Genomic DNA, 12019 nt, shown 5'->3' with positions numbered 1-12019 from the left:
ATAAACCATTTGCATCATATCATTTTTGAATCATATATTTTTGACTTATTATGATCCTTTGTCTATCATTTGATGATGATATTCATCATGAAATATCATTTATAAAACCCCTAGTTATTTGTGGAAGAGACATTTGCGTTAATAACCGGGTATGGGTTCTAAGTTTATATTAATAACTAAATGCATTGTTCATTTTGGTAAATTTTAGCGTGTGTTTTTATTCCAGATTTTATTGTAAACTCTAATAAGAGAGTCATTTATCTCCAACGAGATGTAAAACTTTCATCAAGCAATAATCTTCATGTTTCATGCAACAATTTGTAAATTTTATCATCAATGATATACATGTTGTAAAGACATAGAAAACAATGAGAGTTTTCTTGTTTGTGTTCTTGAATATGTCTCACTTACTAGAGATCTTGAGTTTGTGTTTAGTTTACACGAGAGACATGGTAGCCTTTTAATGATGCTATTTTGTTTGTGCCTAAAGTCAAAGCAGCAGTATCATTTAATAATTATTTCTCTATTTGTAAATGAAAATCACAGTTAATAGAAACATAAGCTATTATTTATATTACCAATAAATACAATGTAGTTTTCGTTTACCGATAATAGCCACATACTTATACTCTTACACATATGATCAACAAACTTGCAATTTCATTCCCATAATAGCACTCTACACATAATATCAACAAAGTTGTCAATGTTGGTAGTAATACATAAGTACATTTTTATTATGAGTAAATAATAAAGTACACTTATATTACTAGTAAAGAAATACAAGGATGTTGTACATATGCGTGAACAAACATAGTACATTACTTGAGTAAAAGAACATATGCATTACCTATATTGATCGACTTAAGTCCAAGATCCATTATGTAAATTTCTTTAAAATTCTAGATTTTACGCAAGTAGCTCAAAACGTTTTTACTTCAAACCATGTGTCAATCCAAAAGTTACAACTTACTATTTTTGCTGCAAAACTAACTCCACTTAAAAGTATTAGATTGATAAGAACGTCGAATTCTTTTCTTGTCAGTGTCACATCTCCTAGGACTTGTGTTTCCATTATTTCTAAATATTATTATATTCATAATATTTTTCAGTCATATAACCAATTAATTAATGTAAAACAGCTTAGTAAAACAATATATTTGATGCCTAATCATTTGAAGTGACATTCTTTAGCAACTCCAGCAATCAAGGCTTCATCAAGAATTGGGAATGAACATATAAAGTCTGGAATGATTTCTGGAAAAGGATCATACTTGTGTTGGAGTAATATATAACGGAGGACCATGTTCTTCAACAATAAATAATTACGAGTAACCTTCTACAACACCATAAAAAGCCAAATAAATTTCATGGAAGATAGATGGAATCATATGATGAAGATCAACACACAAACCATAGTTAGCAATCGAATCATATATATACCATGTTATATTTTGAATGTTATTTAAGAAATTATTATAATAGAGAATGGTGAACGGATGGAAATTGTTATTCTGGACCACCTAAAGATTAACATTTAAATAAATAGCCTATAACATTAAATAAAAAAACTCACCAAATAAGAGATACATGCTATATAAACCTTTTTGTAAAAAAATAAACCAAAGTTTCTTAATTTTATGATATGTCATTAAAATTTGTCTCTAGTGTACAACAGAAAAAAAAAAACATTTGTGTCACTTCAATGAATGATTGACAAGTTTTTGATAAGACGTTATCATGACAAAGTACAATTGTCGTAATTTGGAACAACTAAAGATCTTTAACAATGAGAAGATTATAGAAAATGATAAGTGATCGAATTCAATTCATCGATTTGTGAATGACATTGACCTATAAATTAGTCGATCAAAAAAGGAAAACAAAATTGCACATATGAAAGAGACAGCATATGGAATGGAATAAAAACGAACGGGAAGGTACGTATGTGGTTAATTGAACCCCAAACTTCAATTAATGGTTAACAATATATGGAACAACATTCTTTTAACAAGGTATGCAACAATTTTATTATTTTACCAATTTGTTCAACTATTTAACCTGTTAAACATGTTATCACAAAACATTGTAGCTTTGATCATAAAGCATATTTTGTATAAAAAAAACAATATCGTCGCATCAATTGGAATATAGTGAAACGTCGTTGCAAAAATGTCAATTCAACCCTCAAAAATAGCAGTAACATGCATACAAAGGTAAATGAAGGTGATTGGCAAAAACAAATAATTTTTGGAACATCATAAGGACCTGGATATTGAAAAATGAAAATCAACACTTGATCGACATATAGTTACCTTCAGATTGCTTAGCATCTTTACAATTTGCAGAACTAAAATATGCAAAAACCGTTTAATTTGTTTTTCAATTTAGGTTGAAGTTAAAAGTTAATGACCCAATAAATTTGATTAATCTTCTGAAATACGAGTTCAATTTAATCAAACATCTAGGAATATCTCGAATGTCAATTCTAAAATAGAGGCCTTATTGTCCTTTTTTGGATAACCCTGTCTCTAAACTCCTTTATCCATATCAACATCAAGCACTGAATAATTGAATTCATCATATAAATTGTCGTCTTTTAAATTCTTTTGTTGCAACAATTATATTTTCCCATATTTTAAGGGATATTTACAAAAGAATATCGATAGAAAATTGATTTGAAATGCCTTCCTCCCAAGAAAACAGGATTCATAATAGATAAATAAATACCGCCCCAATATTATTGTTTTGGTGCAACATATTTCCGCATTTATGCGTAAAATACGATAACAATATATAATAATTCTATAAGAAGTATTTGTATATATATATATTTTTTTAATTCTAGATATTTGTGTAAGTTATTTATTTATATTAGCGTGGAGCCCATAACTACGTCAAGCCCATTCAAACAGTATAACTACCAAAATCATTGTAGCAAAATTTCCAAAAAAACATAAAATTGTAAAACTCAATTATTAGTTGGAGGCATTGTTTCATTAGTGGCAGATATTTTCAAAGGAAATCCATTAAATTAACCACAATGTAACGTATATTTTTAAAGAAAATATATTGGTAAAATAATGATCAATTTCGCATTGGTGTATTAGAACAAAATATTTTTTTCTGACAAAAAAATTACATTTCGGATTGAAATTATGGACTTTGGACTAAAATTTTGAAGTTTTGAAAAAATAAAATTCATGGTTTTAAGAACAAGTATGAAATCCAATAAATTGTTTTAGAATTTCAAGAAAAAAAACATTTTTCCTGATATCTAACAAAAAGTTAAACAAATATATTAAATGAGAACTATATAAGATATTATGACATAAAAACAAACATTTGACTGAAAAAACTTTATATTTCACATTTTGAACTGAATATTTCAATATAAGTACAAAGATTTCTTTGGAAAAAAAACTCAAGAATTTGAAAGGGAGATCTTCAGAAAAGTTCAAATATTTAAATTTCAAATTAAAATTTATTTACGAAAAAACATGAATTACCGGTAAAAATGACGATTTTACTAATTTTTCCGGTTTATTGGTTTCATTACTTACCCGGTTCCATTAAAGTTTCATTATTTTACCATAATTTGCAAATAAGTCTTAAACTAAAATCAAGTGATGATTTGGATATTTTCTTCATGTAACATACATTTTATCGGTTTCATTGTTGACTTGGACGTCTATTCATTAAATAACCTGATAAGATGGATACGATGAATTATATACTGTTACGTTTACCGGAACATTTGATATTCATCTCATTAGTTCATTTATGATTATGTATCTAGATCTACTCTAATAAATGAAAATCTTTTTGCCACATGGCACACTCTCATTGATTTTGCCACTTGTCATTTTGTGGTTATTTTCAATTAAATTTTTTCCATATGACATTTTGTGGTTTTTTCATTTTTATTAAATTTCATATAATAATTTATTAAATGTATTAATTTCAATAAATGTAATAATAAATGCATATCAATTTCATTAATTGACTTTCCTTCTAATTCCAAATTTTCAAAATTAAAACCCAATTAGTTTCCTTTGTTTATTTATCTAAATTATATGTTTAAATTTAAAGGAGAAAAACACTTTAATTTTAATAATTCAATATTTTTCTAATTTTTTTTATAAATTTAAACTTCTTAAATTTTTAGAATTTCATATTTTTTTTAAATGAACCCATGTAATACAACCGATAAAATGTGTGTTTCTGGGAAAAATGACGTAACATGAGTTGATGAGATGGATATACTGGGTTACATAAGATTAGACAGGCAATTTGAAATTTCATATAAACTTAAAAAATAAAGAAGTTGTTGCTAGTTTATGTAATTATTGCAGTCTTCGATAAATGCATTTTATATTCCAAAAAATATACAATACATCAGGATATCTAGTTTTATGGTAAACATAAGATTACATAACCCAACATATCAATCTCATCAACTCATTTAATAACTAGACGTCTAGGTCAACAATGAAACCGATAATATGAATGTTACAGTGAGAAATGACCAAATCATCACTTAATTTTATTTTAGGACTTGTGCATAAATTATGGTACAATAATGAGACTTTAATGGAACCAAGTAGGTAATGAAACCGGTAAACCGGGAAAAAAATGGTCAAATCGTCATTTTTACCGGTAATTCATGCTTTTTGGAAACTAATTTTAATTTTGGACTTTTTGTAAATTAGGATAAAATATTATGACTTTTTTGGAGATTTCTCAATTTGAAAAACAATCCACAAATTGAGACATTCCGAAAAAAGTGATTATTTTTCAAAAATTGAAAAAGTTATTATTTTTTTAATAGCTAATTGAGAATGCTTTAAACTTTATTATTAGTTAACAAAACTTTTTTAACAAATAACGCATCAAATGTACACATAAGATCATCCGTTATACATATCACTAACCACTATAGTGGTGGATGTCACATCATCACCACACTCCCTACCACTAACAATGAGCTACGTACCATTAAACACACCACTCCACTTCATTTTTTTATTTAAAATTAAAAAAATACATTAAAATGCAACATATTTTTTTATTTAAATTAATTACAAACACAATAAAACATATTTTTTTAAATTAGTATTTTATTCAATTAAACGAAGATTACATTAAATTTAAAACACACAACATAAAATAAAAAAGATAATAATAAAAAAAAAACATAAAAATGCAACCACAAACATTTTAATCCTTATTTTTAATGACTAAATTTTGGGGACTCTCTCAATTTTCGCCAAGCTTTGACGTATTTAAATGATGTGTGTTTTGTGTCTTCATATTGGTGCATGCCCACAGCAAAGGGGTCACATTCGTCTACGTTGTTTATAACAAAGTTATAAATATTATTGAATTCAAGGGATTTAACCCTCATGTCGCGAAACTTCGAACATATTTCATCAAGATTACGACTTTGGCAACCCATTAGATAATAGAAAACATTTCCAACTTTACCTAAAAATTAGGAGGTATTTTTGGGTCTTCTGAAATAGCTACCCATGCTAATGTTAAGTTATCTTCCTCATTTACTGACCAATTTATTATTTTAGGAGCCATTGTTTTGAATTTATCAAACAAAAGAAGTGTGTGATTGTGAGAAGAAGAGACAAGAATTGTGTGAATAGGTGTGGTATTTAAAGAAGAGGTTTAATGTTGTTTGAAAGGTAAAATAAAATAAAAATAAAAAGCGAGATTTTAAATCCTAAATATGGTTGTTACTCAACAGCCAATTACATTGATCGTTTACATTTGTTGTCCCGACCACGAACACCCACGACCACGAACCACAACGAGCAATCGGGATGGCGTGCACGGTTGTGGTTCGTAGCCACCTAGACCACGAACTCGTCCGTTGCAACTATACCGGACGGCCTAAGTATCACCAAAAAGAACTATTAATTTTTATAACAATAAAACCAAATAACTTAAAATTTACAACAATGTAACAGAATTGAAAGTTAGAGTTGTTAAGTACTTTGGAGAATAACTTTAGACATCTAAAAGCATTTCTAACAAAACTTTTTTCATGACTTATTATTATTATTATTTTATTGATTCTTTATTAAAGTATTTGACTTATTTTTTTATTTGTTTTTATTAGTCATTTAATATATATTAATGGTTAATATATTATACATCTTTCGTGTTACTCTTTTAGTTATATCTTTTTTATGTATTGTTAATTAATTAATTAATTCTATTAAATATTTAATAATATTTTATTTATGAAATATAAATTATGATGATTATAAAATATTTTCAAATTTCTTTTATAATTATGGTGTATTAATTTTTTTTTCTTTGTGTGTATTTTTTTCCAGACAATGTATGGTAATATGTTTCTTTTGAAATAATGTATTGTAATAATTTATTAATTATTTAAAATATAACATTGACTAAATAAATAAAGGCTATATAAAACATTTTAAATAGATTTAGATAAATGTACAAAAACCATATGTTATTTAAATGTACAAAAACCATATGTTTTAAACGAAACATTTAAAAAATTGAAAACTATTAACTGTATTAAGTGACATTGACATAAGTCTAAGTCATAACAATAACTCGTTTTTATCATTACAGCACAAATATTTTAAATAATAACTAATAGTCTAGTATTTTTCTTATATTTTATGTTGAATGTAAAGGTTAAGAGATAATAGTCTAATAGAGGGCTCAAAGTGTTCATACTTAATACAACATAAAGTATATTGCCGTTTATTATCAATAAAATAGTCTTCACAAACTGGCTGAAAACGTATGTACTTCACGCTGTCACGATTGTACCCAAAACTATAACAGGGAACCAAGCTGAGCTTTCAATTTGTACATACACAAAAAGCTACAAGCTGGCCCCTCAAATACTATGTAAATCCAAAAAGAGCCCAAAAGATTTAATTTTTTACAGAAAAGCCCCCAAAAGACGTCGGAGGTTTATGTTTCAAGAGAAGATTTCCGGGGACGTATCTCAGCCATCCCTCTGGTAAAATCTCTTATGCAGCCGGCACCGGAAAAAGGAAGCTTTTTGGGCTCTGTTTCTTCAAGCTTGTGTTGCCAAATCGTTGGCGCTTATGAATGTTCCATGGAAGCCATATGGAACCCTCGACGGCAGTTTCACAGTCGCCTCCAATTGTAATGTGATTGCGTTGACGATTTGAAGCTCCGATTTCCATGTCTTCTCATCGTGGACGAAGGTCAAGATGTGGCCGTCGTCTTCGGTTTCGGAATTGGGGTCTCTTGGAAGAAACAGAGGCTCGCCGCCGTACTTTTGGTTGCCGTAGATGAATTTCTTGGTTTCCCCGGTGGAGAGGTCGACTTTGGCGAAACCTGAAACCTTCGGCCATGGCTCAGCTATTGCAAGATAAGCGTATTTAGATTTCCGGCCAAGAAGGTTTTTGTTCACCATCCCTGCTTCCAGATTGACGTCATTTTCGGGGGAAATTATAGCCCGACGCGTGGATTTTCCGGTTTTTAGATTAAGTCTAATTTCAGACAAAACGCTTTTCAATTCTTCGTTGTTTTCGTTAAAAATGGAGTCCGCCGGAGTCATGCAGGATCCGATCACGACTACTTCGTCGGTTTCTGGTTCTTCCCAAGCGTTCCAGAGATGGAAACAGAAACAGTCGGGAACTTCGACCCATTTGATGCTAGAACCATCATCGGCGTACTTATCAAGAACACCAAAACGTGACACTTTTTCTTTGTCATAGACCACCGGAGACCCACCAGTGATCATTTCCGACATCTTGAAAACCACCTGGTGGTCAGGCACCACCACAAAATTCTCTGTAATTGCGAAATCATGAACCATAGTAGGCTTTGCCAAATCAATCGCTACGTCTTTTGATTTCGTTCCATCCGGTGAAAATCGGAAGTACTTCAGGTAAGGCTTCTGGATCACGTCGTAGCTCAGTGAGAAAAGCTCGCCGGAAACCGGATCAAGTTTTGGGTGTGCAATCATGGTGGACTTCAATTGCTCGTCGAAATTATACCTTCCGACAGTTTTCAAGTCGCCGGTGGGGGTAACCCGCACTTCGTAAGGTAAATCATCCTCCGACATGGCCAAAAGCCGGTTGTTAAAGTAAACCAAACCGGCGTTCGCCACCCCAATGCCTTGACTGTGATCAACCAACCCACATAGCCCACGAGCATAAAACAACAACAGCTTAGCGATGCCAGAATGGCCATGGAGTTCTCCGATCGCCTTTGGAAAAACCGGCTTTCCAAGAGCACGTTCCTGGACAAGCCTTTGTGTCTCCGTATGGCGGCAAGCGAAGCTCGCCGATCCATTTTCAAACTTCACGGCGTAGATCATACCATCGCCATCAAACAAATGGTGGCCAGAAGTAGGCTCGAACAACGGGTTAGCCCCATTTCTCAAGTACACGCCTTGAACATGCTCTGGAATTTCTCCGACGACTGGTAAGCAGTGGCGAACAGATTGCTCTGGGACAGGAGAGAAATTTCCGGAAATTTGAACTTTGGGATCAGCTGTTTTGGGTAAAGCGTGTTTTTTTTCTTGTTCTATTAAACCATTCTCGATTGCGTCCAATGCCATAGCTGAAAATTTCTGCAACAAGTTCCATGAATCCGGTGTCGAAGAAGGTAATTGAAAGGGAGATTGTTTGGGAAATTGGAGAATCGAAGGTGATTGAAGAGCACAACTGATTTTTTTCAGTTTCTTCCTGGAAGATACTGAAAAAGAAGAAGGGAGTTTAGGAGACGATGAGAATGTGGTTCTGGGGTTAGGGTTAGCCCAAATGGTACTAGAAGAAGTGGAAGCAGTCGCCATTGTAGCAATTTGGAAGCTTTTTCTTAAGCTTCCTGTAAGCAATTTGAAAGTTGGTGGAAAGGAGTGAGAAACAGAGGTTGTGATTGAGGAGGAAGAAACAGAAAGGGGGTATAAATAGTAAATAGTAGGGGAAGGTTGTGGGGAAGGTCCACCACCGGAAACATGTAAGAGGAGACCACGTGTTGCATACTTGAAGAAAGGCGACGCAAAATATCGACGAACCAAACTACATTTTTTTTAATATATTCTTTGATTAGAAAATTTTCTATAAGTCTTTACTTTTAAAACTTTTGATTATTTTATTTTCAATAAGTTGAAATTGAAAATCAAGTTTGGGCATTTGAAAGCCATTACTTTGTTATTTTTAATAAAAAAAAAAATCAAATTAAAAACATTCGATAATACAAAGTTTTAGCTTTTAATTTAAACAAATAATATTAATTCTAAAGGTTTATTTATTTTTATTTTTTTTTTGTAATTTTACATCTTTTAAAAACATACAAATATTTTTATCAAACACTTATAAACAAATAAATCTATAGTGGTCGGATTACTAACTATTTTTGCTAAACCTATCCAAATTTTCTATGGTTGATTTTGGGAAAGTCATTGTATTTGTATGATTTTATGGAAAATACATATTTTGTAGGTCTAATAAAATTATGTACCTATTTATTGATTACTAAAAACTAGCTTATAACCCATGTAACCGATGGTTACAAAAATAATTAAATTTTTATAATAAAAACTCATAGATATTAATCAATTATTTTCAACAAATTATTATTAAACATGATTTTGTAAGATTTTTAATATAAAAATACAATTAATTATGGTCAATCATAATCAAAACTTATTGAAGACGAATTTAAATTTTCTTCTAACAATCAGGAATCAAATAAATAGTTGTCTACCTTATTATCAACATCAATACTTCTTAAAAAATAAAAAATGATGAGAAAATGACAAGTGTTAATTTTATAAAACATTTGAAAATAAAACGTAAATTATGAGAAAATGACAACTGACAAGTGACACTAGGGATGTTATTCGGGTCGGAACCGAACCGAACTAACTTGAACTTGAATAACCCAAAAACTGAATAAGGGTAATTGCATGAACCGAAAACCGAACCGATTAACCAATACGAGTTTAATTTGGTTCGGTTATTACCCGTATAACCTGAATAACATGTACAAGATGATTAAGTACCTAATATAACAAAAAAAACCGAATAAACCGTGTTATGATTTTATAACCCGAATAAACCGAAAAATAGAATAATAATGTACTTTTATACATCAACATAAAACATTTAAATACTAACATAACACAATAACACATTGAAAGAATAACATTTATATAGTAGATTAACATAATGAGAATTAATTTCTTACTTGAGTTTCTTGAATTGAAACCCAATTTTCCATGACTCGACAAAATAAGAATTCATAAATCCTTAAAGACAATAAGAATTGTCGATTTTTGAAAGTTTGAAACAAGAGGAAGGATCGACAAAAGTGATTTCACGTTTGTAAATAGATGAGAATGTTGGTTGATTTTGAAACGACGAGAACAAGTGTAGGGTTTTCTTCTATTATGAACGACGAAGACAAAAATATGAATCATGATTTTGATTTCTGTCGATCAGAGAAAGGTGATGATGAATGTTTATTCGGATCGGGTATTTAGAACCGAATAAACTCTTATTTGGGTAACCCGAACCGAATAAGCATAATATCGATACCCGAAACCCGAATCAAATTGATTATTCGGGCCTAATTCGGTTCAGGTTTCGATTCAGTTCGGGTTTTAAGGCCAAATTTTCATTCGTAAGTGACACTAATAACTATTCTTTTATTAGTATAGAAAGATTCTCTACTCTAAATACAAATTATAAAAATTAGTTTGTTAAAAGAGTTAATAATTTCAACTAAGCTCGTACAAGTGATTGAATCTTACAGAAGATCTAAAAGTTCTATATTGGTCAAGAATTTAATTTAATTTACAGCAAACCTTTTCGCATCTGGATTAATTTTTATATATTTAATCTGTTTTCGTTTATAATAACGAAATTGTTTTTCTTTTTAAATATCAAAATAAGTGCTAGGAGTATGACCTAGGGGTGAGCATTTGGACCGGTGGACCGGACCGGACCGGTGAACCGGACCGGACCGTTTTTTTGGACCCCCGGGCCAGTTCTCGGTTCTAAGATTTCTCGCCGGTCCGTTCCGGTTTTTTTCCCGGTCCGGTCCGGTTTTTACCGGGTTTAGAACCAGTTGGACATGATTAAGATTTTTGTGACGTTTTTTAAACACACATAACTCATTCGTTTTAAGTCGGATTGACATGCGGTTTTTTCCAACATTTAGTTTACAGTTTGTAGATGAATTTAGACTATAATTTTGTTTATTTTGGTATTATATTTACCGTGTTTCAATCCTTCAAAGTAGAGCTATCAAAGCTGAAAAAATTCAGCTTTTCAGCAACATTTTGTAAGCTGTGACGTTTTTTAAACACCCATAACTCATTCGCTTTAAGTCGGATTGACCTCCGATTTTTTCCGACATTTAGTTTACAGTTTGTAGATGAGTTTAGATTATAATTTTGTTTATTTTGGTATTATATTCACTGAGTTACAATCCTTCAAAGTAGAGCTATCAAAGTTGAACAAATTCAGCTTTTTAGCAAGATTTTATAATCTGACGTTTTTTAAACACCCATCACTCATTCGTTTTAAGTCGGATTGACCTAAGGTTTTTTCCAACATTTAGTTTACAATTTGTAGATGAATTTAGACTATAATTTTGTTTATTTTGGTATTATATTCATTGAGTTACAATCCTTCAATGTAGAGCTATCAAAGCTGAAATATTTCAGCTTTTTAGTATTATTTTATACTATAATTCCGAGTCCGCGTTTAGCACTTGTGGTAGAGTTGTAAATGAGTATCAAACTAGTTTATCGACATTGATAGTTGAAGCTTTGTTATGCACCCAAGATTGGGTGATAAAGTTTACAAATCCGATAGTTGACAACGTTGATGACATCTTGAACGATGATGATATAGCTTTGGGTAAAAAAATTACAATCTTTATTCTTTTTTAATACAATTATTACTTTTTATTAAATACTAACAACATTTTCATTTGTGTTTATGTAGAGATTGCACAAGCTTTAAATATGTTACAT

The 12019-nt window shown here is 30.7% G+C and overlaps 1 protein-coding gene across 1 annotated transcript; it reads right to left on the bottom strand.

Annotated features, from left to right (window-relative positions):
* Positions 1 to 6719: 6719 nt before the first annotated feature.
* LOC111912461 (9-cis-epoxycarotenoid dioxygenase NCED1, chloroplastic) lies at positions 6720 to 8925 on the bottom strand. Its single transcript, XM_023908196.3, has one exon. The coding sequence runs from the start codon at positions 8825 to 8827 to the stop codon at positions 7076 to 7078; it is 1752 nt and encodes a 583-aa protein (XP_023763964.1). The 5' UTR covers positions 8828 to 8925; the 3' UTR covers positions 6720 to 7075.
* Between the last annotated feature and the right edge of the window lie 3094 nt (positions 8926 to 12019).

The sequence above is a fragment of the Lactuca sativa genome, chromosome 5 (genome assembly GCF_002870075.4).
Source record: "Lactuca sativa cultivar Salinas chromosome 5, Lsat_Salinas_v11, whole genome shotgun sequence".
In the NCBI taxonomy this organism is placed as follows: domain Eukaryota; kingdom Viridiplantae; phylum Streptophyta; class Magnoliopsida; order Asterales; family Asteraceae; genus Lactuca; species Lactuca sativa.
Note: the sequence above shows the minus strand (reverse complement) of the source record. Positions and strands in the feature narration are given on the sequence as shown.

Bases quoted from the DNA above. Each gene is read 5' to 3' on its own strand.
- LOC111912461 (XM_023908196.3), bottom strand. From the start codon at position 8,827: ATGGCGACTGCTTCCACTTCTTCTAGTACCATTTGGGCTAACCCTAAC.